Source organism: Symphalangus syndactylus, chromosome 5, assembly GCF_028878055.3.
Source record: "Symphalangus syndactylus isolate Jambi chromosome 5, NHGRI_mSymSyn1-v2.1_pri, whole genome shotgun sequence".
Classification (NCBI taxonomy): Eukaryota; Metazoa; Chordata; class Mammalia; order Primates; family Hylobatidae; genus Symphalangus; species Symphalangus syndactylus.
In genome coordinates, this window is record NC_072427.2 from 112,937,198 (window position 1) to 112,964,038 (window position 26,841).

The window sequence follows — 26,841 nt, forward strand, 5'->3', positions numbered from 1 at the left end:
ATTCTCTCTCCACCCTCCAACTGTCACCTATATATTGCCCGTCACTTCTGGAATAATCCATATTAAATGCCACTTTCGTTATATTGTAACTCTGCTTAAAAATCAATTATGGTGCCCTATTTCAGACCACATCAAACTATTCTATCTAGATGTCAAAGCCATACATAAGCTGTTTCCATAATGCTCATCTGATTTATTTATTTATTTATTTATTTATTTATTTATTTATTTATTTATTTTTACTGGAACGTACCAAGAAATACTTCAGGGTTACCTTCTCACTGCTATATCATTGGAAACTGCCTTCTTTCATTTATGAGATTGCCCTCATACAAAGTGCGCTCCACTTTTACCCTCGTCTCACTAATAAAGTTCTACATAATCTTCAATACTATAACCCCGATGCTTCCATGAAGCACTTGCTCATTATTGCCGCTATCATTCAGCTCCACCTCCTGTCAATTCCTATAACTAATATCACTTCCTGGTGAATGACTTTTTAATATGCAAGATTCTTTGATGTCTTTTAGAGACATTTCCATAATTATATCAAAACATATTTGAAGAGAACTATGTTAATTATCAGTCACTTTTACGATGACAAAAAGGGTGCGGAAATACAGCAAGCACTCAAAAATTACTAATCACTTATAGTGCATTGTCACAAGCAATAAAAAACAGAACATGATATTTCTACCTATTTCTGAATTCATAAAACATGTTCATCTTGCTTTTCCAGTAATAAAAGTGGTTTGCAAAATATAACAAAATATTTTTTGCTATGGAAGTTAATATTTGTTACAAGGTACTATAGGAGGTAAAACTCTTATATATAAAGACATTTGAATTTCCATACATATGTGTGGCTCAAAATTTCAGAGCAATGAGAAGATATGTAAACAGCTTAATTTCTGCTAACCCCAAGAGATACATTTGTCACTTGTTTAAAAATGTAGAAACTGACAACCAAACACTACACATCAGTTACAATGTTTGCTATTTCCCCCAAAGTAGCACAACTATTTCAATAAATACAAGGAACTTGGCAATACATTAACATTTAATAATTCTGCACTAAATAATTATTTTTGGATTTCTGAAAAACATTTATTTTCTGATTGTTTTTATTCTTTTGAACCAAATAAGCTAGCAATGAAGGTTTTTCAACCTCTGTGATGAGTGACAGTACCGCAAACCTCAAGGGTGATCAATTTTTGTTAAACTGCAATAATAGGTATTGGATAGATTTAACCATTTTGAACTTTTTTTGTGTGTGTAAAATACTTAGTGTATTATCTCGTCTGTACATCTTTAAATGTCACTTACATTTCCAGAAAAGAACTTATATTGAAATTCTTGTAAAATTTTTACAGACTTTTAAAGAAGTGACATACTAAATTCGAAAGGTACAACACTTTTATTTTGTAGTTACTACTTTAAAAGCACAGGGATTACTGCCAAATTATCCCAACCAACTGAATATGTCATGCAGTAGAAACTCTCCTAGATAAATATCCAGCTTTTCTGGACCTCATTATTGCGCTCTGTACACATGGATTTATCCTGTCCATTCTTCCTTAACGATCGAATCTGCCTATCCAAATACTTATGCATATATAGCATGTTTAAGAGTTGCACATAATGAATATTGATATTGACATAGTTAATATTAACAATATTAATAATTGATATTGTGACAGACATTTTATTAATATGTCTAATATTAATAAAATAGTGAGATGCCTAGTACTCTGAAAAGAAATGCAGCTTAAAAATCGGTCAAAACACACAGAAGTGGGGTTGAGAAATATGAGATCTTATATGAAAATATGAAATGTATGGAAAGGTAGAAGTCATAGGATGGCCTAGGGAAACTAATGGAATATGTTTTTCGGTGTATGTTATACAAAAGTGCAAAATAAAGAGGAGAGCTGTGGTAACCAATTTATTTCTTTATGTATTTATTTCAATGTTGTAGGGTTATTCCCAGAAACCTAATATTTTTCTCACTTTAAATTTCAATGAATAATTGTCATAAACAACCTCAAGTAGGGGTATTATCTGTTTTCTTCACAGAATACAGGGGTACTGTTTATCTTTTATAAACTTTACTGCAGAGAAAAAGCTCAAGTACAGAAACAAATCAAGAAAATCCCATCGATCTACAATCACCTATTTAAAATATGTCTTCTTCATACTTTTTCAAATTATTCTGGGTGTTAAATTTAAAATTCTCTTTTTATTCTGAAACTCAGATCATTGACTTAGTATAGTAATGAGTCTGATGAGTCTGTTTCGTTCCCAGCAATATTGCATATAATTATATTATTTTTTCTTTTTTTGACGGAGTTTCACTCTTTCTCCCAGGCTGGAGTAAAGTGGTGTGATCTCAGCCCACTGCAAGCTCCACCCCCCCCCAGGTTCAAGTGATTCTCCTGCATGAGTCTCCTGAGTAGCTGGGATTATAGGCGCACGCCACCACGCCTGGCTAATTTTTGTATTTTTAGTAGAGACAGGGTTTCCTCATGTTGGCCAGGCTGGTCTCGAACTCCTGACCTCGGGCGATCCACCCATCTCAGCCTCCCAAAGTACTAGGATTACAGGCATGAGCCACCATGGCAATTATATTCTTGAATGCCATTTTTTTGAGCTCTATTTCATTCTCTCCTCACATTAAGAAGGGCAATATTCATTTTTGTGTTAGGAACTCAGTTGCCATTTCCAAGTGTCAAAGCAGACAGGATGGCAGCCTTGGCCAAAAGACACTGTCCTTTGAGATGAGTAAGTGCCAACTTCACCTCCACAGTTTCTGTATGAATGCCCTGTTCTTTCTGAAAGGTTTTTTTTTTTTTTTTTTTTTTTTTTTTTTTTTTTTTTTTTTTTTTTTTTGCTTTGGTCTTTTAGCAACCTCCATCTCTCTGTAAGAAAAGTATTTCTATGATTAAAGTATATGTGCTTGATGCCAAAATTGCCAACCAAGAGGTAAAACAAAATATTTTTGGTGGGTTACGTTTTATTTTGTTTTTGGCTATAGAATTTATATACAAAAAAAAAAAAAAAAAAGCCCCTTAGGTGTTAACGAACATTGTGTGGCCTGAAGTGATGCAGTTTGGTGCCACCTAGCCAGATGAGTTTCTATTCTTCTTAAGCCCTCAGACCTCTCTATATTCCCCGAGTCCAGAATGTATTTCCTACATAATATCTTTCTAAATTTTTTAAATACAGCAAAAGTAATTCATAGTGATATGAGATAAAGCACTAGAAACATGTAATTTAAAGATGGAAATTGTTGCTTCTTTGAGAAGTAGGAAAGGATTCTAATAATCCACATTTGTCAAATTTGAGGATATAGATAAACAATACTCCAAATTGATACTGAGAATTACAGGAAACGAAATTTGTATGTTGAGAACGTTTACGCAAATTACATCTACTGTGGTTTCATAAATTACGAAAATAGTAGAAACGGAACTGAGAAAGTTGAACAGTTTTGTTTGTGTATGCTTATTCCAAGCAGACAAAAGTACTAGAACGCAAGGAGGTCTAATTCATTAGATTCCAGCAGGAAGACATAGGAGAAGCTGAAGAAAAAGGGTGATGGAAAAAAGATATTCAACAGAAAAGGAGTAAAATTGAGAGAGTAGAGATAAAAAAAAGCTAATAAAAGCAGGAGATAGACTGTTTAAAAAGAGAAATGCTGTTATGAAGAAAACAAAAAAGGTTTGCAAAACACAGTACTTAGGTTTGGAAATTTTCATTTTGTTTCAAATGGGAGTTACAGCAAAGAAAAACTGAGGTTTGAACTGTTGAAAAGCCAACCTATGAGGCATAGGATTTAATTTCAGACTCAGCTTTTCCCTATTTTCTAGCATGGAGGTTTTCTTTTTTCCCTTTTTTAAAAAAAGAGTCTTTGATCTTTTGCCTTAACGAGCCTAGTCAATATGTAAAGAATCAAAATTGTGAGTGCTAATGCCCTTATTTTGTTAAACCAAGTATTAAACATTGTACTATTTGTGTGGTCTGAACACTCAATTGGAATTGAACCTTGCGTGATTGAGGTGTTTGAAGACTCAGGAAATAAATGCTGTAATCAAAAAGGCGAAGTCATGTCTTGCCAGAAAGCCATTTTCTTTATTTTAGATGAATTAAGCTAAATAATAAAAACATCACTTCTTTCCAGCTAAGAGTAATCAAGAATTACATTTGACAAGGCAAAACCATTAATAAATATGGATCCTTATAACTCATCATATGGTCTGAAAATCTAAATCAATAACTATACTTTCTTTTAGTCCACTATTATAAATTAATAAACACTTCAAAAATTCAAACTCTACCACTGGTTATTAAAAGAAGGACTACCACAATTTGCTAATTAACAAGTGTAAACACTATATTAAGTAAGACATAAGTATATGTAAAAATGCAAATGTAAATATAGATATGTATCCAAATGTCATAGATGATATTAACAGATGGAAAAGAAAAACCTTTTGATTCATTTTCTAGTTTGGAAGTGACAGCCCTAAACATAAGCTAACAGAACTGATTATCAAAGCAATTGGTCTATTTTTTCATCAGTTATTTACTTATAAATTGAGTGCATATCTTAATTATCATGTTCTCAATTTTTTTCTTTGGGAACAAACATATGTTTGGCTGAACAGAAAGCATAGTATCAAGAATAAAACACTTGTATTCCAAGAATGCTACAAAAATAAATAGGGTTTAATGACTTCTATTTGGTTACGGTTATGCAAAGTTAGTTTGCATAATTTTTAAACTTAAATGTAGATGTATATAGAACAACCATACATACATTATTTTAAATAATCTTAATTTGTTCAAATGCTTAATAGTTATATACCTTTAAGCTATTTTTTGGTGACTCAGCAACCAAATCTTACAAACATTTCTGAAAAGTTCTGGACATGTAGACCTGAGGTTATTTTAAAACACAAAATATTAAAGAAATCTAACGGTTTGTAAATTAAATCTTAACAACAGTTGAACATGCTTTCAATGGCCTTTTAAAATGCCTGTCTCTCTCTTTCTCTCTCTCTTCTTCCCACCTTCCACCGTGATGCAGCAAAAAGATCATCACCAGATGCTGGCACACTAATCTCGGACTTACCAGAATTTCCCGAATTGTGAAAAAATTAATTTCTGTTAATTATAAATTACCCAGCCTATGGTATTCTGTTATAGTAGCACAGAACAGACTAAGACAAAATTTTACATAAACGTTGGGGCATATTTGCCAAATATTAAACCATAGGTAGGATTTCAATTAGTAAAAATGGGAAAAATAAAGTTATAGGGAAAAGGACTGAAAATTATAACAGCTTGACACAGTTATAAGGCGTGGGAGGAAGAGTTGAGAAATTAAGTGAAGAGAAAGGACATTGGGACTGGGCTGTAAAGAACGGGTCATCTGGACCATGCATTTGGAATTTGTTTTGTGAATAACTGGGAATCATTGATATTCTCTGCACAATGCAGTCAGAGTGTGCTGTAAGGAGAGCTTTGTGGAAGTAGTGGATTAGAGACAGTAAGTGGAAAGACGGGAGGCTAGAAAACCATCACAGAAAATGGTGTAAAACATTTTTAAAATTTATCATTAAATAGCATAAATGAAAGAAACCTAGTTTAAAATGACAAATCACACACTTTAAATACTTATCTAATTAGCAGACATTAAACATTATGAGAATTTCCAATATTGGAGAGAGGTAAAATTGGAAATCTCACAAATTTCTCATAATAATATAAGTAGAATACACAAATAGAAAAACAAAAAACAAAAAACATTAGATAGTTGATTCATTTGGATATGAGGAAAGATCTAATTTTTAAAGAGAACATTTACTTTTCTTCATGTAACTTATTGTCAAAAGTCTTCTCGGAAATTTTTGTCTTTTTCATGAATACACAAATTCCTTATTTTAAACTAAGATATCAAAAGCATTTATATTTAATGTGTTCTTGACATTAAAAATACAAACCTTTTTTTTTGCTCATGAAATTCTTAGCTGGAAATATACGTGGAGTGATTTATGTTTAGATACTAAATTAAAGACATATTCCATAAAAATATGATAAAAGTATCTTGCTGAAAGTAGATCAAAGCAATATTAAAATAAGCAAACACTTATTTTAATTATATATTGCATCAAGAAACTCATGAAAAATACATCTTAAATGACATAATTCTTAAGTATTCACTCAAACAACTATACTGTTCCACCTTCTCTTGACCCGTCCTGTCCTCCTGAAAATGACATCTGATAGTTTAGAAGAAAAGGAGGGAGATCATTTTTGTTTAATCTCCTCCTTTAACTTAAATATGGGCATGTTGCATGTGTATGTAAAGCCCAAAACAGCATCAGAGAGTTTTTGTTTGGTTGGTTGGTTGGTTGGTTTTTTGAAACGGAGCCTTGCACTGACATGAAGAGAGTTATAGGCCTGGGATGGCCATAGGAATGGGAGAAAGAAGCCTCTCAGAAATGACAATCATGAATTAATGACTAAGAACCAGAAGGAATCATGGAATCCTTAGTGAATAACTGAGTAGACAGATGACTCAACGGACCTGAGGTCCCCTACCAGAAGTTAGACTAGACATCAGGCAAAATAAGGAGAAAGGCTGAATTGACTGTGGCTGGTTTTTACCACCTTGAGGACAAACGGGAATTTGAAATAAAAATTATGTTGAGATTTAATAAAGTCAAATTTCTTGCAGAAGAGAATTTCCTCCTTTAGAAAAGTTTTTTTTTTTTTAATTCTGTTACTTTTTAAAATTTTTTATTTCCATAGGTTTTTGGGGAGCAGTTTGTATTTGGTTACATGAGTAACTTCTTGATTACATGAGTAAGTGGTGATTTCTGAGATTTTGGTGCACCCATCACCCGGGCAATAGACACTGAAGCCAATTTGTAGTCTTTTATCCCTCGTCCCCCTCCCACCCTTTCTCCTTAGTCCCCAAAGTCCATTGTATCATTCTCATACCTGTGCATCCTCATAGCTTAGCTCCTACTTATGAGTGAGAACATAAGATGTTTGGTTTTTCATTCCTGAGTTACTTCACTTAGAATAATAGTCTCCAGTTCCATCCAGGTTGCTGTGAATGCCATTGATTTGTTCCACTTTATGGCTGAGTAGTATTCTATACATATATCACAATTTCTTTGTCTATTCATTGATTAATGGGAATTTAGGCTGGTTTCATATTTTTGGAATTGCAAATTGTGCTGCTAGAAACATGTTTGTGCAAGTATCTTTTTTGTATAGTGACTTCTTTTCCTCTGGGTAGATACCCAGTAGTGGGATTACCGGATCAAATGGTAGTTCTACTTTTAGTTGTTTAAGGAAACTCCACACTGTTTTCCACAGTGGTTGTACTAGTTCACATTCCAACCAGCAGTGTAGAGGTGTTTCCTTTTCACCACATCCATGCCAACATCCGTTACTTTTTGATTCTGGCAATTCTTGGAGGAGTAAGGTGGTATTGCATTATGGTTTTGATTTGCATTTCCCTGCTCATTAGTGACGTTGAGCATTTTTTCATGTGTTTATTGGCATTTGTATACTTACAGCCAACTGATCTTTGACAAAGCAAGCAAAAACATAAAGTGGGGAAGGGACACCCTATTCAACAAATGGTTCTGGGATATAATTGGCTAGTCACATGTAGGAGAATGAAACTGGATCATCATCTCTCACCTCAAACAAAAATCAACTCAAGATGGATCAAGAACTTAAATCTAAGACCTGAAACTATAAAAATTCTAGAAGATAACATCAGAAAAACCCTTCTAGATATTGGCTTAGGCAAACACCTCATGACCAAGAACCCAAATACAAATCTAACAAAAGCAAAGATAAATAGGTGGGACATAATTAAACTAAAGAGCCTCTGCACAGCAAAAGGAACAGTCAGCAGAGTAAACAGATAACCTACAGACTTACGGAGTGGGAGAAAATCCTCACAATCTATACATCCGACAAAGGACTAATATCCAGAACCTACAGGGAACTCAAACAAATTAGCAAGAAAAATGCCAAACAATCCCATCAAAATGTGGGTCAAGGACATGAATAGGCAATTTGCAAAAGAAGATATACAAATGGCAAACAAACATATTTAATTATCTTTTGAAAGCGTTCAAATGCTCTTGATATTTGTTGACCATGCACATGTCAAAGCTATTGTTCTGTCTGGTCAAGGAAATACTTCCTTAAAGGGAGAAGGGGGATAGGACTTGAAGGGGAATGAGGCAAGGATTTAGGTTAATAAAAGATCTACCAATCTAACGTGCTCATGAGTTATGACTGATCTTCAAATTATCTCAAAATATATTATTTTGTTTGCATTGTAAAATTTTTAAAAATTCAGCTTTTGAATGTGACTATAAATGACTTACAAAAGACAGAGGCTTTATATGTTTCTTTATGACTTGGACATGACTCAACATATGTATTTTAAAATGACAATTCTATAATAAAATATGATATACATTTTTTGGCAGCATAAATTAGAAAATAACTATTATCAAATTAAGTAATTAGGTTTTTATCTCTGGTTTTGTTAAAGTTCATTAATTTGCTTGCATAATATGGCAATGATGATGAACTATAATAAAATCCAAGTGATAATAAATCCTAAAAGACTTCTAGACAATGAAATTGATTCATCTTTGTTACATTCAACTCCATTTTCCTTTACTAATATTGACCCCAAGGAGACCTCACTAATGCTTATAGATCTAATCAAAAGTCTAACAATAGCTTAAATAAAATATTGGCCTAAAGTATATTTTCTAAGATGTAATAACTGCCTAAAACCTGTTTAATTCTCGAAGAAAAAAATAACCTTCTCAGAGTGCATTTCTTCCTGTGGTTATTTAACCTTACTGTAACTTCGTTTTATAGCATAGAAAATAAAATCATTCTTATTTCTCAATTATGATCATTCATATGAAGGTGACATAAACATAAAAAGAGTTAAGCAATATGTTATTAAGATCCAATATTTAACTTATTTTTGTTCCAATTTATTTTAATATCATTGGCATTCTTTCTGATGAGCTAATGCAGGAAAACATTGCTGTATCCGGGTTAGATCACTGAAAACTCCACACTTTGAGAAGGCTGTTCTTCAAGCAAGTTGAGTGCTATAAAATTATGAAAAAAAAAAAAAAAATCTGGTAGGAAGGAGTGATATCCTGAATGCTGAGAAAATTTTAATCATGTTTTCCTGTTTAAACTCATATTTGAACAGTACTGATTTGAAAATTTGCAAGTCAAAATATAAAGTGGATTTAAGAAAAATAAGATTTGCAGAAATACAACAAACATCAAGATTTGGGTACTCGTCCTTTTATTTAAAAAATATTTTTCCTAGACGTTGCATTTTTGTCTTTAAAAATACAAGGCGTCCATTAAAGAAATCGTCCCACATTAACATTCGAAGACATTAAGATTATGGTTGAGACTTTTGTCACATTGGTCCTGCATTTGTAATTTTATGTAATTTTCTGGCTCACCAGGTTTCAAGCTCTGTTCACTTCCTGCCATATACATACTGCTGAATTAATCCACTTACATCAATGAATTAACTTCCATCTATATCATTATAATGATTACGGTCTAAGTTTCTCTAAGAAAGAAACCATTAATCAACATGGCACATGGATACATATGTAACAAACCTGCACATTGTGCACATGTACCCTAAAACCCTAAAGTATAATAAAAATAAATAAATAAATAAATAAATAAATAAATAAAAAGAATTCTTTCTAAAAAAAAAAAAAAAAAAAAAAAAAAGAAAGAAACCAGATTTGTCTATTCAGAACAATCTACTTAAATAACTAATTGAATATACCCCAGACACACCAACCTCTCAATATGTGCATAATTGAACTCATCATCTATCCCCCAAATCTGTTCTTTGTAGTAATTTATTGGCACCTTCATCTACCCAGTTTTCCTTGCAAACCTTTGGGAGTTATAAGATTTCCAGCTGTGCTAACCTCCCACACATGAATGGTAAAGTACTGTCAATTTGATATTTAAAATATATTTCTCGGCTAACCTACTCAACTCTGTCTTCTCACTCTTCTCTTCTTTGACCATACTCTTCTTCCCTTATCTTTCTTGCTTGATCAACTTACACAGCTATCACAATGGCACACACTTCCAGATATCAGTCTAAAATGTAAATTTGATCAATTCATGCTCATTCTTAACTGTATTGATTTGTTCCTTGCTGTATTTAAATTTTAGTTCAAAGTTGTTATTGCATGTAAAGCTCTTGTGATCTGGCACATTCCTACTTATCTTGTCCCTCCTCATCCTCCCCTCTACATTTCAAACACATTGTATTGCTATTTCTCAAGTGCCATTATTATTTGTTATGATGCCTGGAACTCCCTTATCCATTTTGACCAAATGCCTGACTTTTGAAATTTATTCCTTTACATTCCCTCCTCTGAGAGGCTACACCTGAAGCTTTCACTCCAGGTTAGGAATAATGCACTTCCCTCTAGGACAGATAATACAACTTATATCTACTGAGTCTTCAGAGCCTGCTAAAGTGCCTAATATGTAGTCTATGCTCAATGCTTTTTGATTTAACTCATAAACTAATAGACACTTTAGTAGATCAAAATAAATGATGGAGACTACCTACATGTTTTATGAAATAAGAATGTTAAATATTTTTGATTTTTAATGTGCTCAATTTAGGTTTATATATGTTAGATTCTATACATTTTAAATATTTAAGTGATGTTGACCACTAAAACTTGACATCTATTTTACTGACTGTGCAGGGAAAATGAGTGTCATTACATAAATTTTGTCTACTTCTTTCATAGATAAAAGGTCCAAAAAGGTATGTTGAGATGGTCATTATTTATTCATGCACTACCTTACTATTCTGGCTTTTTCATTAACTGAGTTGAAATAAAAATACTAAGTAGGTATTATGGATGAAGTATATAATAATGTCTGTGCTGAAAAATCTCCATTTAGTTGAAATACTTAGATTTTGGGTGCTAAGTAGAAAAGCCGAGGTTGTGGTTGGGGGATAGAGAGGTGAGTCTTCTCTTCCTATGGATTCTAATTCATTCTGAGCTTCACTCAAAAGTGCTTGAATTGACTGGAGGCTTAATCTTCACAATACTTGCCCTAATATATGGAGAATTCATGAGCGTGTTTGGTCTCCATGGATGTCTTAAATCAGAAGGTGCTCAAAGGTCACGACAGATAAGATTGAATCACTAACATTTGTTGTGAAAAAGGAGTAAGAGGTAACTCAACTATCACATGATGACTGTGAAGTGAATACTAGTTAATTAGCTCTTTTCCCTTCGCTCCATATACTATTCTCCAATATGGAGGCTTTATAAAATGTTAGTTCTCTGAATTGTAAAATATATTTTAAAGCTTTTATGGAACCACCAAAAAAGGAAATAAATTCTCCTTTCTAATAATGGTATTAATAGAACATGCACATGTTCCCAAAGAAAGTCAAAGCTGAAGACTAAGGCAACTATAAGCATATATCAGGCACAAAGATCGTTTCTGCCTCGATAACCCAGGTAATCAAAACCGAAACAGGTTCAGGCATTTAACTGGCACAATTTTCCTCTTTACTTTGGTAGTAGAGACACAAGATGGTTTTACACATCTGGAATCAGTTTTAAGCTATGTCAGTCTTCTCTGTCCATACTACATTTTGAAATACGGGACAAATTACTGGAGTTTCAAATGATATGTTCAGGCAATAAATTAATGTGACAGCAATAAATGAGAAAGTAAAGCCTCCATATGATTCTGCACAGGCAGAACTGGCACACAGAGCTCTTGAGATAAATGCATAAGCTGTATATTCTGTATGCATACATATAAAAGTACATACATACATTTCTCCAGTTTGACCTTCTCTCTTATTCTGTTTTTTTTTTTTTTTTTTTTTTTTTTTGATGGAGTCTCGCTCTGTTGCCCAGGCTGGAGTGCAAGCACAAGTGCAATGGCGTGATCTTGGTTCACTGCAAACTCTGCCTCCAGGGTTCAAGCAATTGTCCTGCCTCAGCCTCCTGAGTAGCCAGGACTACAGGCGTGTGCCACCACGCCAGGCTAATGTTTGTATTTTTAGGAGAGACGGGGTTTCACCATGTTGGTCAGGCTGGTCACAAACTCCTGACCTCGTGATCCGCCCACCTCAGCCTCCCAAAGTGCTGGCTTTACAGGTGTGAACCACTGCGCCCAGCCCCTTCTCTCTCCTTCTACAGGCACCTCAAATTTAATGTCCAAAACTGGACAGCTAAAAAACTAGTCAAGATCATGATTACCCAGTTCTATGAACATATCATGCACATTCCCAAATACACACGCGTGCATATGCATACATACATATGCGCACCCATGTGCACATGTATGGTATATGTGCACATACACAAGAGTACAAGTGCACAGATAACTGCAGAAAAGAATGTTCACACGTACAAACAGGCATACAAGTACACACACACACACATATGCATACACATATACTCTTACATTTTATTGTGCATAAATTGTCGAGCTCTATACTTTATGTACTAGGTGGATTCTATCCATTCTTTAGGGTCTACATCAAATCCCACCACGGTCTAGATCACATTTGCACCACTCTACTTTAATCCCCCTAAAGCAATGAAGAATGGCCACCAACTGTGGTAAATGATTACATTTGAAAATTTCCACTCAATTATGGATCAATACAATGGCAAAATACAATGTAAATTAATAATCAGCCTAGTGTAATAAAAATACAGATAAAATGTGAGATGGTTTTGGAATTATTAGCAAAAACAAAATTATTTGGTCAAAATGCTCAAAGATTTCTAAATTCTCATTTCCAATTTCTCTTCTTATATCATCATGAATCTGAAACAACTTGTGACCTGGAAGCAGACCACAAACCACACTTTCAGAAGCCCTGCTCTGAAGAAACTAGTATTCACTTATGCAGTGGCTAGCACCTGCCTGCTCACTATATACATTACAGATCCCAATGCTGCTAGGAGAAGACACCAGAGTCTGTGTTTTTGAGGGTTTCTTTTCTGATTTTAGACTTGTGTGTTTCCTATTTTTGACATTTTTTTATTTAGAAAGTTTTGAAATACTAAGCATTAGCCTGGTGATTCAGAGGTGCACAATAGAGATTTTCAATCATAATCCATTCCTCAATTAGTTATGAAACACAATCTGTATGCCAGACACTGTCCCAGATGCTAGGATCCAAATTGGCAGAAAACCTGATCCCTGAATTAAACAAATCCAAATTAAATTCATTCTTCAAAACCGCTGGCATGTAATCTTCAAAAGTGTCAGGGTCAAGAAAGTCAAGAAAAGTCTGTGGCACTTTCCTACACTGACAGAAACTAATAAAACATGACTACTACACAGCGCGCATCACTCAGAAACAAGTTCTTACACCTTAAAGGACAGTAATCGGAATTCACTTGGACAGCCCACAAAACTTGAATGGAATCTGAGGATTAGGTGGTAGTCATTGTTATTTCCAGGCAGGTTGGACTTCCATAACACAATGCCATAGCTTAGGTGGCTTAAGCAACAGTATTTTTTTTTTTTCTTTCAGTTTTGGAAGTCGGAAAGTCCAAGATCAAGATATTGGCCAATGAGATACCCCAGTGAGGGTTCTCCTAGCCTGCTAACAATGGCTTTCTTGTTCCACCCTCAAGGTGGGAAACAAGAGAAAGGAAAGAAGCCCTCGTGTATCTCTTTTTGTAAGGGCAATAATCTAATCATGAACATCCCTCATAATTTAATCTAAACCTAATTATCTCCTGTAGGCCCCACCTCCAAATGCTATCACATTGGGGGTTAGGGCTTTAACATATGAATTGCAAGGCAGGGGGCATAATTTAGTCCGTAGTCCTTGATGGACCTTCCTTCCTTCCTTCCTTTCCTTCCTTTTCTTTCTTTTTTCCTTTCTATCTTTGAGCCAACATTCAAAACCATGATATTTTACATAAAAATTCCAATAGTCAACTTACTACATCTTCAGAAGTGGTAGCCACTGGAACACACAGTTTGTCAGAACATTTGACTAGAATGCCCATTCTAGTATTTTAGAAGTAGCCCTTATAGCACAGATGTTAATCATATGATCAGCTGTTCCTCAGTGCCCACCATTTTCTATTATCTGATATGTGTTGGTACACTCATTTTTTTGCATGCTATAGGGGCTAGGGGTACTTATATTTGTATCCCTAGCAAAATAGAAAACAATGAGGAGATCAGAGCTTTTTTTTTTTTTAAAAAACAAAAAAAAAAAGCATTGCTAAGATATGCATTAGAAACGCTAAGTTTCAGGCTCTGGGTTTAAAAAGTTCAGCAACAAGCTAAAAAAGACTGTCTTAGAAAAGACTGACCAAGATACTTGCCTTCTTCCCAATGACTTATTGACCTGCTCAGTAAAAGGCATGTGAAATCAGAGTTGGAGCTAGTGACTTTTGCAAGTGAGATAAGAAAAAGAACTCACTAGCCATTACATTCTGTTTCAAAGAGATATTTTACTCCCACTATTTTCTAATTTTTCTTTAAATGAAATTGCAATTGTTACATCTGTTCACTGTTTTTTTGTTTGTTTGTTTTTTCTAATTTGTTTTACCAGTGAATTCAGACTAAGTGGAAACAGGTTCTTTCAAGCATGATTCAAATGGTAAGACAGTGTCAGAGATTTAAATGGCACGAGGAGCAATCTGCATTACACAAAGTACTGAAAATGGTACTCCCTTTTTATTTAATAGAATCCATACAAATAATTTCTTCTTTTACTTATTGCTGCTATTTTGTACATAAACATATACATTTTTAATCCGCAGAGGCAATTTTATTACAGTATTAACAATAGCAATAATGTCTTCCATGTGCACAACGCTTTGAAGCTGACGATGTTTTCATATTGATATGCAGTAACATATAGCCAAGTTCAGCACCATACAAATAACTTTTTCATAAATTTATAAACATTTTTCTGAAATGCTTGACTTGTAGGTATGGTTTTTGAACATAAATACCACAAAAAATCACTAAAATTCAATTTAAAATAATTTCCATTGTATATCAAACCCATGTGTTTATATTATTTGTGTCTCATCCATCAGGAGAATTGATTATAATTTACTCCAGGCATAATAGCAAGGCATATAGTGGCATCTTATAAAATCTGTGTAAGATTTAACAGTCCTACTTGATTACTTTTCTTTTTTTTTTTGAAACAGAGTCTTGCTCTGGTGCCCGGGCTGGAGTGCAGTGGTGTGATCTCGGCTCACTGAATCACCACCTCCTGGGTTCAAGCGATTCTCCTGCCTCAGTCTCCTGGGATTACAGGTGTGAGCTGCCACTCCTGGCTAATTTTTTGTATTTTCAGTAGAGACAGGGTTTCACCATGTTGGCCAGGCTGGTCTCACACTCCTGACCTCAGGTGATCCACCCACCTTGGATTCCGAAAGTACTAGGATTACACGTGTGAGCCACTGCGCCCCGCCGATTACTTTCTTTTCTTACACTTTGTTCCAATTTAATTGAATGAATATTTTTTCTGCATCTATTAGGGTCAAAGATGAATAACACATAGTCATCACCCTCTGGGGGTTAACAGCTTAGTGAGGAAAAAAAAAGATGCATACAAAATGAATTTGTACATGGGACATAACATGAAAAGGTCTATTTTTCCCTGAATTTTTATAGCGATGTAAGACAACTGGTGAGAGTGGGAATGAAGGGAAAAGTCTCTGAGTGCTTATGGAAGGAGGTTCCACTTGAGATAAACTCTGAAGAAATGGGTAGCTGTTCCATGTTACACACCTACAACACACTTGTGTGAATATCTATATTATTAGCTTTCCGTTACTCTGCCCACTAATACACACTTACTCAATACTATTTTCAGTGACTCTTTACTGTAACACTTTTTCTTTACTCCTTAATCTCTTGATTCAATATACAAGTGAGAATTATTCTTTTGTATGCCTGCCAGACCTGTGATTAAGAGAGGCCTCTTTTTATTCTATTTTAAAGTTCTATTTTTTAAACAAAAGCTTAGAGGACCTATTAAATAAATCATGATACATCCAAAATATTGACTAACGTGCAACCATTACAAAGAATGAAATAGAGAACATATATAGACTTAGGAGAATGCCCATAATTAAAATGGTAAAAACCAAAAAAAAAATCCAGAGGATCATATATATGATATGGAAACATCATATGCTCATATTGAGATTGATGTTTCTGTATATAAAGAACCTGAAAGAATAAATACGAAAACTTTTGTAGTAGCTAACTTTGAGGGATATACCATTTTATGTTTAGTATAATTCTTATTTTTTATCTTAAATAATTAAAACAACAAAGATACTCATATTGAAAGAAGCGCAAAGGATACACCATTTATTTTACCCCTCTAAGAATTAAAATAAACAATTTGCACTTTTTCCAATAATTAATTTTTAGAAAATGTCAAAAATCATAAATTATATGCAGATATAAGTTCAAATCCTTGAACAAATTCTCGTGATAAGTGACAATAAAAATTAAGTTTATATTAAGGCAAAATTATAATTTTATTATCATTAAAGCCAAGAAGTAGTTTACATCAACAAGCAGCAAGACTATTTTCTGTCAATATACCAAAAACATCAGCAATAATCACCTAAAGATAAGCAACAACAGGCCAGGAGTGGTGGCTCACGTCTGTAATCCCAGTACTTTGGGAGGCTGAGGTAGGCCTCCCAAATCACAAGGTAAGGAGTTCAAGACCAGCTTGGCCAACATGGTGAAACCCTGTCTCTACTAAAAATACAACAATTAGTCAGACATGGTGGCGGGCACCTGTAATCCCAGCTACTTGGGAGGCTGAGGCAGGAAAATTGCTCGAACCTGGGAGACGGAGGTTGCAGTGAGCCGAGATTGTGCCACTGCAATCCAGCTTGAGTGACAGAGCAAGACTCCGTCTCAAATAAATAAATACGCAACAACAAAGGTAACACATTTATGCAATGTGCTTTATGATTTTTCAACACATCTATAAATGGAAATAAAATATTTGAAAACACAGCAGGCAATATATAAAGATAAAATAGAATCATAAAACCTTAGCCATTCATCAGAAAATGATACAATGCTGCATCACAAAGGCATTCATAGATTAGAACTATAATGTAACAGCTTGAAAAATAAAAAAGTTTATTTACTTTCTGCAATTGCACTGTATCTCAGTTGTCCTCACCTGCAGCTACACAAGGCATTCTTGCCATCAGTAATCTTTGACTCAACCAGATCAAGATAAACAGCATGTGCTTCCCGTATGGGATTTGAGGAGTCACACATTCGTTTTACAGTCCTTGATTTGTTTAATCCTTATTTCAGTTCAATGAGTAGACAATAATGATGCTGTTGCATGTACTTTCCAGATGAGGAAATTTAATATCCTAGAAGCACCATGAGTTTGCTAGCCACAAATCTCGTGAGCAGTGAGGAAATTGTTATCTACAAACACATAAAGCCTAAGAAATAATCAAGCAAATTCTAAATAAATACAACCTGCCTATTCATTATAACAGAGACTTTCTGACTCCTGGTTGGTTTTTATGCTACCATTCTGACACGGTTGGTTTTTATGTTACCACTGTTTTGTTTTCTTTGTCTTACGTCTCTAAACTGTACTGTTCAGCTCTTTTAGGCACTGCAAAGTTGTCTTGAATTAGGAAAGAGGTGCTAGAATGTGGGCGTGGGTGTTGACCTACATCTGAACAATTTGCATATGATTCACCACAATTAAACAATTTGGTTTCAAATAGCTATAATTAAGTTATTATCAGAGAAGTATTTACTAGTCTAGAAATTCTAAATTTATCTTTACATATACCCTAACTGAGAAAAGGGCCACATTTTCTGCACTCTATTAAGTAAAGCAAATGCTGAACTAAATGCCTCCATGTTAACATTTATATTGTTAAGTCACTGACAGCAAATTATATGAATGATACTTTAGTCATTTCTTTAAAAATTATAGGTTTGAAATAGCAAAAAAACTACGAAATGATGGTAGACAAAAAGAGTTTCAGTTTCTAACTTCTACACACACACACACAGAATTGCCTTCCTGATGTATGGAAATTATATACAGCAATGTCAAGGCACGATGAAATTATGGAGAATATCAAAATTTAGGAGAAAGAGTAAATTCTGTCTATAGTAAAATATAAACTGTAATAGTATGAAAGAAAAATTCTAACCGACAAACACTACACATTTCTAATTGAGCAGTAAGTAGAAATAACACTTTTCACTTAGTCAGAATAAGCAACATCAATTCTATGTATATCTAACAAGGGGAATAAATTATTGAAACACAGATGAAAGAAGCATATTTTCTAACCAAAAAAAATTTATTTTTCCTACCTTTGCAGCTCAGTAGTAAAACGCTCTCTGATGAATTTTTATGGATATCCTGGAAAAGAAACAGAAAACAGATGAAATAGAGAATTCAAAAAAATAGCTAACTACTTTAACATTATTATCCACATTGAGTGTTAGTGGTGTATTTGCTTGGTAACCATACACTGTGGCAAGGCATTCTCCGTTCCTTCTCATACATACGTGAGACTGGCAACACTGATAGTGACAAAGGGCACATGAGCATTAGAATAAAAGCATGAGCATGTTTGCGCTCTGTAGAGCATGAATGTAATGATTAAAACTCTTGGTGGGGCATGGTGGCTCATGCTTGTAATCCCAGCATGTTGGGAGGCTGAGGCAGGTTGATTGCTTGAGCTCAGGAGCTCAAGGCCAGCCTGGGTAACATGGGGAAACCCCGTTTCTATCAAAAATACAAAAAGTAGCCAGGCATGGTGGTGGCACCTCAGCTACTCAGGAGACTGAGGTGGAAGGATCACTTGAGCCCAGGAGGCAGAGATGGCAGTGAGTTGAGATCATGCCACTACACTCCAGCATAGGTGACAGAGCAAGATTCCATCCCAAAATTAAAAAAAAAAAAAAAGACTCATTGTTATTCAAAATGATTAGTCAATTTAGTAATTTTTAAATTGACAGTTGGTAAAGGTAAAAAAAGAAAAATCACTCCATATTGCTAAAACAAAATAACAGCTAAAAAATAACAAAACTAAGACTTTTAGATTTAATAACATCTTTTTAAATTATTTAAAAAATAGGTGCTGAGATTGAAATCCATTATGTGGACATGATCATAAGATTTCAGCTTAAGTGGCCCAAGTTTTACATTCTAGAAACGTAACAGACTATTATCTGGTGTAGAGAACTATTATTAAAAATTATGATGCCCTTCATTAAAACAGCATTAGTCTTATAACTGGAAAGTAATTTAAAAATCAACTGGTTCAACGTCCTCACTTTACAGATAAGCAAAGCAAGGTCACATCACTAGTTCATGGCAGAACTAAGGGTAAAATTTCCATCTCTCTTCCTTATACCCATTTCACAACATTAAATTATTTAACCCTTCATAATTTCCAAGATTGGAAAGATGTAAAGGAAGTAGAGTTATGTATTTTCTTCTTGATAAGTTCCATCCGCTTGATGAAACATATTTCTGCCTGAATAATCTATGTCATCAACATTTATGTATCCACCTCATTTAAAACTCCTTTCCTTGACCATTCTTGGCTGCCTTTGCCACCTGCTGATTGTGGGGCCTTGAGTGAACATAGGCGGTAGCCAGCAGGCCCGTGCAAGACCTAGCGGTGTGCTGTCTTCACATCTGACTCAGTGCAGTCACAGTGGTGGTGGCCACAGGGGTGCTTGTGTCACTCCATTCCGTTTTAGGTGGCTCAGAACAGAGAGAGAGACTGTACGCTTGGGAGAAAGCAAGGAAAGAGAACAAGAGGTTTTGCCTGGTAATCCAGAGAATTCTCCCGGATCTTGTCCAAGACCATCAAGTTGGTACCTCTATGAGTCTGCAAGCACCACAGAGTTACTGGGCTTGGGATGCTCCCTACAGCAGAAACGTCTTAGGTCATAACACTCAAGTTCTTTCAAATATCTGGAAAGGCTCCCCAAGAATTCTGGACAGCTACAAATAAGCCTAGACAGTGAAGACTACAATAAATACCTGAATCTTCAATGCCCAGACACCGAAGAACATCCACTAGCTTCAGTACCATCCAGGAAAACATGATGTCACCAGGTGAACTAAATAAGGCACCAGGGACCAATCCTGGAGAAACAGATATATGTGACCTTTCAGACAAAGAATTCAAAATAGCTATGTTGAGTAAACTCAAAGAAATTCAAGATAACACAGAGAAGCAATTCAAAATTGTATCAGAAAAATTTAACAAAGAGATCAAAATAACCAAAAAGAAGCATAACTTCTTGAGCTGAAAAATGCAATTGGCATAATGAAGAATGCATGAGTCCATTAATAGCAGAATAGATCAAGAAGAAGAACAAATTAGTGAGTTTGAAGAACAGGCTACTTAAAAATACAGTCAGAGGAGACAAAAGATAAAAGAATAGGAAACAATAAAGCATGCATACAGAATCTGGAAAATACCCTCACAAGGGCAAGGCTTTAAGGGCAATATCTAAGAGGGTTTCTGAGAAGAAGCTCTACAAGCTAGAAGGGACTGGAGCCCCATCTTCAGCCTCCTAAAACACAACAATTATCAGCCAAGAATTTTGTATCTAGCAAAACTAAGCTTCATAAAGGAAGGAAAAAATAGTCTTTTTCAAACAATTGCTGAGAGAATTTGCCAGTAACAAGCCAGCTAGCACTACAAGAACTGCTAAAAGGAGCTCTAAATCTTGAAACGAATCCTTGAAATACACCAAAATAGAACCTCCTTAAAACAAATATCATAGGACCTATAAAACAAAAACACAGTTAAAAAAACAAACAAAGTATTCAGGCAAGAATTAGCATGATGAAAAGAAAAGTACCTCACATCTCAATACTAACATTGAGTGTAAATGACATAAATGCTCCACTTAAAAGACACAAAATCACAGAACGGATAAGAGTTCACCAACTAAGTACGTGCTGTCTTCAAGAGACTCACCTAACACATAAGGACTCACATAAACTTAAGGTAAAGGGGTGGAAAAAGATATTCTATGCAAGTGGACACCAAAAACAAGCAGGAGTGGCTATTCTTATATCAGACAAAACAAACTTTAAAGCAATAGCAATTAAAAAGACAAAGAGGGACATTATATAACGATAAGAGGACTAGTGCAACAGGAAAATATCACAATCCTATATATACATATATATACACACACACACATATATGTATATATATGTGTGTATATATGTGTGTGTATATATATATACATATATATATGTATATATATATACACACATATGTGTGTGTGTGTGTGTGTATATATATATATACACGCACCTAACACTGGGGGTCCCAAATTTATAAAACTACTACTAGACCTAAGAAATGAGATAGGCAGCAACACAGTAACAGTGAGGGACTTCAATACTCCACTGACAGTGCTAGACACGCCATCAAGACAGAAAGTCAACAAAGACACAATGGATTTGAACTATACTCTACAACAAATGGACTTAACAGAAATTTACAGAACATTCTACCGAACAACTGCAGAATGTATACTCTATTTATCAGTGCATGGAACATTCTCCAAGACAGACCATATAATAATTGAGACAAAACAGGTCTCAATACATTTAAGAAAATTGAAATTATATCAGGTACTCTCTCAGATCACAGTGGAATAAAATTGGAAATCAACTCCAGAAAGAACCTTTAAAACCATGGAAATACATGGAAATTAAATAACCTGCTCCTGAATGATCAACGGGTCAACAATAAAATCAAGATGGAATTTTAAATTTAAAAATTCTTTGAACTGAATAATAGTGACACAACATATCAAAACCTCTGAGATACAGCAAAGGCAGTGCTAAGAGAAAAGTTCATAGCCTTAAATACCTACATCAATAAGTCTGAAAGAGCACAGACAATCTAAGGTTATACCTTGAAGAACTAGAGAAACAAGAACAAACCAAACCCAAACCCAGCAGAAGAAAGGAAATAGCAAAAATCAGAGCAGAACTAAATAAAACTGAAACAAAAAAAATCAGAAAAAATAAATGAAACAAAAAGCTGGTTATTTTAAAATATAAATAAAGTTGATAGACCATTAGTGAGATTAACCAAGAAAAGAAGAGGGAAGATCCAAAATAAGCTCAATTAGAAATGAAACAGGAGATATTACAACCGATACCACAGAAATACAAAAGATCATGCAAGGCTACTATGACCACCTTTAAATGCATAAACTAGAAAACCTAAAGGAGATGGATACATTCCTGGAAATATACAACCCTCCAAGATTAAACCAGGAAGAAATAGAAACTCTGAACAGACCAATAATAAGCAGCAAGATTGAAATGGTGCTAAAAAAAAAAATTGCCAACAACAAAAGAAAAGTCTAGGACCTGTTGGATTCACAGCTGAATTACATAAGACATTCAAAGAAGAACTGGTACTATCTATTGACACTATTCCACAAGATACAGAAAGAGCGAATCCTCTCTAAATCATTCTATTAATATGAAGCCTATATCACCCTAATACCAAAACCAGGAAAGGACATAACCAAAAAAGAAAACTACAGACCAATGTCCCTGATGAACATAGATGTTAAAATCATTAACACAATACTAGCTAACCAAATCCAACAACATTTCAAAAAGATAATCCACCATAATTAAGTGAGTTTCAAACCAGGAATGCAGGAATGATTTAACATACACAAGTCAGTAAATGTGATACACCACATAAACAGAATTAAAAACAAAAATCACATGATCATCTCAATAGATGCAGAAAAAGCACTTGACAAAACCCAACATCCCTTTATGATTAAGACTCTCAGCAAAATTGGCATATAATGTAATAAAAGCCATGTGTAACAAACCCACAGCCAACATAATACTGCATGGGGGAAAGTTGAAAGAATTCCCTCTGAGAATTGAAACAAGACAAAGATGCCCACTCTCACCACTCCTCTTCAACATCGTACTGAAAGTCCTAGCCAGAGTAATCAGACAAGAGAAAGAAATAAAGGGCATCCAAATTAGTAAAGAGGAAGTCAAACTGTCACTGTTTGCTGATCATATAATTGTTTACCTATAAAACCCTAAACACTCCTCCAGAAAGCTCCTAGAACTGATGAAAGAATTCAGCAAAGTCTCCAGATACAAAATTAATGTACACAAATCAGTAGCTCTTCTACACACCAAAATTGACTAAGCTGAGAATCAAATCGATAACTCAACCCCTGGCCGGGTGCAGTGGCTCACGCCTGTAATCCCAGCACCTTGGGAGGCCGAGGTGAGTGGATCATCAGGTCAGGAGATAAGACCATCCTGGTTAACATGGTGAAACCCCATCTCTACTAAAAATACAAAAAATTAGCCAGGCATGGTGGCGGGCGCCTGTAGTCCCAGCTACTTGGGAGGCTGAGGCAGGAGAATGGCGTGAACCCAGGAGGCGGAGCTTGCAGTGAGCTGAGATCGCATCACTGCACTTCAGCCTGGGCGACAGAGCGAGAGTCTGTCTCAAAAAATAGATAAATAAATAAAAAATAACTCAACCCCTTTTACCATAGCTGCAAATAAAATAAAATAAAATAAAATAAAATAAAATAAAATAAATAAAATAAAATACTTAGTAGTATACCTAACCAAGGAGGTGAAAGACCTCTACAAGGAAAACTACAAAACACTGCTGGAAGAATTCACAGACAACACAAATAAAGGGAAACACATCCCATGCTCATGCATTGGTAGAATCAATACTGTGAAAATGGCCACACTACCAAAAGCTCTACAAATTCAATGCAATTCCCATCAAAATAACACCATCATTCTTCACAGAACTAGAAAAAAATATCTTAAAATTCATATGGAACCAAAATAGAGCCCACATAGCCAAAGCAAGACTAAGCAAAAATAACAAATCTGAAGGCATAGCACATTACCTGACTTCAAACTATACTACAAGGCCATAGTCACCAAAACAGCATGGTACTGGTACAAAAATAGGCACATAGACCAATGTAACAGAAAAGAGAACCCAGAAATAAAGCCAAATACTTATAGCCAACTTATTTTTCAAAAAGCAAACAAAAACACAAAGTATGGAAAAGACACTCTATTCGAGAAATGATACTGTGATAATTGTTAGCAAGCCACATGTAGAAGAATGAAACTGGATCCTCATTTCTCACTTCGTACAACAATAAACACAAGATAGATCAAGGACTTAAATCTAAGAACTGAAACCATAAAGATTCTATAAGTTAACATTGGAAAAACCCTTCTAGACATTGGCTCAAGCGAACACTTCATGACTAAGAACCCAAAGGCAAATGCAGCAAAAACAAAGAAAAACAGATGGAACTTAATTAAACTAAAATGCTTCTGCATAGCAAAGAAACATCTGGCAGAGTAAACAGACAAACCATAGAGTGCGAGAACATCTTTGCAATCTATACATCCAACAAAGGACTAATATCCAGAATTGACAAGGAACTCAAACAAATCAGCAAGAAGAAAACAAACAATCTCATTAAAAAGTGAACTAAGGACATAAGTAGACAATTCTCAAAAGAAGATATACAAATGGCCAACAAACATATGAAAAGAATGCTCAATATCACTAATGATCAGGGAAATGCAAATCCAAATCACAATGCGATACCATCTCACTCCTGCAAGAATGGCCAGAATCAAAAGCAGTCTACAAATTCAATGCAATTCCCATGAAAATAACACCATCATTCTTCACAGAATCAAAAAAAAATAAATAAATGTTGGCATGAATGTGGTGGAAAGGGAACACTTTTACACTGCTGATGAAAATGAAAACTAGTACAACCACTATGGAAAACAGTGTGGAGATTCCTTAAAGAACTAAAAGTAGAACTACCATTTGATTCCGCAATCCCATATTGGGTATCTACCCAGCAGAAAAGTAGTGATTATAGGAAAAAGATATTTGCACACACAAGTTTATAGTAGCACAAATTGCAGTTGCAAAAATTGGAACCAGCACAAATGCCCATTAATCGACCAGTGGATTAAAAAATTGTGGGGTATATATATATCACAATTTTTATATATATATATATATATATATATATATATATATATATATATATACACACACACCATTGAATACTACTCAGCCATTAAAAAAGAATGAAATAATGGCATTCACAGGGAATTGGAGACCATTATTCTAAGCGAAATACTTCAAGAATGGAAATCCAAACACTGTATGTTCTCACTCATAAGTGGGATGCAAAGCTATGAGGACGTGAGGATGCAAAGGCATAAGAATGATACAATGGACTTTGGCAACTTGGGGAAAATGGTAGGAGAAGGATGAGGGATAAAAGACTACACATTGGGTACATGGTACACTGCTTGGGTGATGGGTGCATCAATAAATCACCACTAAAGAACTTAATAATGTAACCAAACACTATCTGTTCACCAAAAACCTATTGAAATAAAAAAAAAAGAACTTATACCAATCTTACTCAAACTATTTTAAAAAATAAAAGCAGAGAAAATACTTCCAAACACATTGTATGAGGGTGGTATTATCCTGATATGAAAACCAGACAAAGACACATCAAAAAAAGAAAACTACAAGCCAATATTGCTGATGAATATTGATGCAAAAATTCTCAATAAAATACTAGCAAACAGAATTCAACAACACATTACAAAAATCAATCATTATAACAATACATTACAAAAATCACTCATTAATCCCTGGGATGCAAGGATGGTTCAACATATGCAAACCAATCAATGTGATACATCCTATCAAGAGTATGAAGGATAAAAACCATGTGATTATTTCAATTGATGCTGAAAGAGCATTTGATAAAATTCAGCATCCCTTCATAATAAAAACCCTTAAAAAACTGGGCATAGAAGAAATACACCTCAACATAATAAAAACCACATACGACAGACCCATAACTAGTATCATACTGAATGAGGAAATACTGAAAATCTTTCCTCTACAATTGGGAACATATAAGGATGACCATTGCCATCACTGTTATTCAACATTGCACTGTAAATCCTAGCTACAGCAATCAAACAAGAGAAAGATATAAAGCTCATCCAAACTGAAAAGGGGGAGAAGTAAAATTATCCTTGTTTGCAGATGATAAGATCTTATTTCTGGAAAAACCTAAAGAATTCCCCCAAAACTATTAGAACTGATAAATTCAGTAAAGTTGCAGGATACAAAATCACCATATAAAAACCAGTAGCATTTCTATATGCCAACAGCAAACAATCTGAAAAGGAAATATTTAAAAAATCCCATTTATGATAATCACATATAAAATTAAGTATGCAGGAACTAACTTAACCAAACAAGTAAAAGATCTCTATAATGAAAACTATAAATTGATGAAAGAAGTTGAAGAGGACATCAAAAAAAATGAAAAAACAAATCCATGTTCATGGATTGGAAAATCAATATTGTTAAAATGTCCATTCTACCCAAAGAAATCTATAGATTCAATGTAATCCCTATCAAAATTCCCATGACATTCTTCAAAGAAATAGAAAAAAATCAATCCTCATATTAATATGGAACCACAAAAGACCGAAAATAGCCAAAGCTATCCTAAGCAAAAAGAATAAAACTGGAGGAATCACATTACCTGACCTCAAATTATACTACAGAGCTATGGTAACAAAAG

General features: G+C 34.5%; 1 protein-coding gene across 8 annotated transcripts in view; it reads right to left on the minus strand.

Moving 5' to 3' along the window:
- Positions 1-26,841, minus strand: part of LOC129482846 (uncharacterized) — a 558,703-nt gene that overhangs the window by 145,925 nt on the left and 385,937 nt on the right. For all 8 annotated transcript variants that reach the window (XR_010121219.1, XR_010121216.1, XR_010121217.1 and 5 more), the window contains one exon: positions 18,487-18,535. Coding sequence is in view for 1 of the 8 variants with exons in the window: in XM_063640658.1 (XP_063496728.1) it covers positions 18,487-18,535 (49 nt within the window). In the remaining 7 variants the exon portion in view is untranslated. The remainder of the gene's footprint in view (positions 1-18,486; positions 18,536-26,841) is intronic.